This window comes from Centruroides vittatus, unplaced genomic scaffold (assembly GCF_030686945.1).
Source record: "Centruroides vittatus isolate TY-2023 unplaced genomic scaffold, ASM3068694v2 contig_152, whole genome shotgun sequence".
NCBI lineage: Eukaryota > Metazoa > Arthropoda > Arachnida > Scorpiones > Buthidae > Centruroides > Centruroides vittatus.
In genome coordinates, this window is record NW_027120940.1 from 211,219 (window position 1) to 214,126 (window position 2,908).

Consider the following 2,908-nt stretch of genomic DNA (forward strand, 5'->3'; position numbering starts at 1 on the left):
ATCCTTGTGGACATTGTACAACATAGACCGCAGGTGCCTCAAGTTGAGACACAAAGTCTGTCAAGTCCGTAAACGCATTTTATTATTATTCTCTGTTATTTCACCCAAGTCGAGTATTAATTTCATAGTTATGTTATTGTTAAGGTTATTCTGTAATACTTCACCCAAGTTGGGTGCCAATGTCGTTATCATATAGTGTACTTAATTGTCATACAGTCTGTACTTGTATTTATACTGTTTATTTTCAATAAATGCCGACAAGACGCCCATGAGCCTTCCCCTTCATCCCCTGTCCTTTCTTACTTTTCATTTTCCCCTTCACCTCTTCCCTTAACCCTTTCCTACCCTCCTCTCTTCACAGCCGGGCAATACCTATGAGTAGTCCCGGGTTTTCATCCTCTTTTGGTAGAGAGATGTCTATAGGATAGGTCTAAAGTCCATCTGCCGTAACAGGTGGGGGTACGGCCCAGCGGCAAGCCGCACTTTATACATTGCAGCCATTGAGCCAATAGTAACCTATGCTGCTGAAATTTGGGGCTCCTCCGCTACAAGGGTCCATATCAAGAGAAAGCTTATTTCCATTCAGAGGCTGTCAACTATCTCAATTGCCAAGGCATACAAGACGGCGCCCACAGAGGCTCTTCTAGTACTCTGTAACCTCCAGCCCGTTGACTTAAAAATAAGGCAAGCTTACATCAGGTATAATCTTACTAAGTTGGCAGAGAACAAAATCACACTGAACCACCTATTGCAAATCACCTCCAAGGACAATTATAAGGATGAAATCAAGACTCTCGGTAAGTTTATCTTAGACAACGGTATAGGCAAAGAGACGGACCCGGAACCGATTCATCCTAGCTTCGCCATCACACACGAAGTCGACTACACCTGCAACGACTCAACCGTCAACATTTACACGGACGGCTCCAGGACCAAGGTAGCTGTGGGTTGTGCCTTCGTCGTCTACAAAGCCCAACACTGTCTTTATCAGATGCGTCGGCGCCTAGCAACTCATTGCACCAATAACCAGGCGGAGTCGCTGGCCATCTGCTACGCTCTTGAATGGATTACTAAGAACTTTCAAGATTTTCCCATGCATACTTATTGCATTCACAGTGATAGTAAAGTCGCCATCCAGCAGCTCATCAAAATAAATACCAGCTTACCAATAGTTAAAAACAGTCTCTCTCACTTCAAAACCCTCACCAAAAACAACATTAATATCTCTATCAACTGGATCAAGGGACACTCCGGCGACTTAGGTAACGAGAGGGCAAACCTGCTTGCACGATCCGCACCGAACTCTTCTGGTCAGACTTGTTATAGCAAAATTAGCACTACCTACTTAAAAAGCAAGATCAATTCTATTTTCCTGGAAGAATGGCAAGCAAGATGGGACTCCGCAGACACCGGGAGGCTGACCCACAACTTCATCCCGGACATTAATGCATGGATCAAAAACCCCCACCACAGTACTACGTTTCAGCTAACCCAGCTCCTGACCGGGCATGGGAATCTTAAAACTTATCTCCGTAGGTTCTTAGGAAAGACCGACAACTTTTGCAAGTGTAATCTCAACGAAGAGGAGGATACGCAGCATATCATTTATCATTGCCCGTTGTACACCATGCAGCGCAGGACTCTCATCGAAGCTGTGTACAACTGCAACCAACACTGGCCATGTACTACGCAGACTTTCACCAGGTACAGTAAAGCCTTTTTTGCACTAAGAGACTTTGCCAAAGAAATCAAGCTATTAGACTAACTCTTGAAGCAACCTAAAGTTGAAGCCTTCACCGTGCTTATGTCCTTCTATGTTTGTGTTTTGGTACTTAATTGTACGTTTTATTTACAATCTTGTTACCGCTTCGGAAAACCTGTACGATTTTTTTCGGTTTGTCTGTATATATCATTCCCAATGTTATACTTTCTTTTTTGTACTTAGACATAATTGTCTATTTTCATCGCGTCTGTAACTTTAATATTGTCGCGGTAGCATGTCTTGTATGTACATTCGGTTGTGGTTTTGCAATACCTGTCGGTTTATCAATTATCTTACTGTGTTGTACTTACCGCGTTTTTTCATGTACCATCCTGCTTTGGCAGACTGTTGCTATGTCTACTTTATTGTTTGTATTTGTATGTATCTATTGTTTGTGTTCTTTTGAAATAAAGGCGATGCAGGGCGCCCATGTGCCCCATGGGCTAGGTTCACTACTTTCCGTCTCTCCTATCTTGCTTTATTTCACCTTCCCTCTAACTTCTTTAAACCCTCTTTACATCTTCCTCCTTTTCTGGTCTAACAGAGCTATACCTCTGGGTCAGGCCCTTAACCTTTGTCTTCGTGTCTATAGGAAAGGAACCAGGGCGATGAGTCGCGATTCGTGTAGATCGTGTGTTTTGGAGCTCATGCTTCTAGCGAAAGTTTTCCGTGGATTTAACTTTGACCTTGTGTTGCGTTATATCGTTGGATTCGGCAGATTGCGAGGATTACATCAACATCAAAATTTTGAAGATAGGACCCTTTTTTCGGCAACTACGGACGTTTGAAATTTCCGATTTTCGGAACGCTTTATCCGGAAGGGTGGTTCCGATTATCTGAAATTGTCGACGGCGGACGACAGGCAATCAAACAGTAAGTACTGTCCTAAAATTTGGGGGTCCTAGGACCATTTTTAAGGAAGTTACTTAACTTTTTCTTCCGGACTCAATCGGCCCGCATCGGGCCATAGGTTTATTTTTCCGTAAACTTTTTGGTATTATCGCTTTGAGGAGGCTTTTAGCTATTGTCTGTGAAAATTTCATAACTTTATCGCTGCTAGTTTTTAAATTACGACGATTTTAGTTTTTGTTAACTTTCCTCACTTAACGTGAATCGCCGTTTCTATAGCAACGGTCATCGACCTCC

The 2,908-nt window shown here is 42.9% G+C and overlaps 1 protein-coding gene across 1 annotated transcript; it reads left to right on the plus strand.

Moving 5' to 3' along the window:
• The first annotated feature begins 374 nt into the window (after window positions 1-374).
• On the plus strand, window positions 375-1,765 carry LOC136968754 (uncharacterized). The gene is made up of 2 exons (XM_067262783.1): window positions 375-405; window positions 498-1,765. The coding sequence occupies exons 1-2, from the start codon at window positions 375-377 to the stop codon at window positions 1,763-1,765; spliced, it is 1,299 nt and encodes a 432-aa protein (XP_067118884.1).
• Window positions 1,766-2,908: the final 1,143 nt, after the last annotated feature.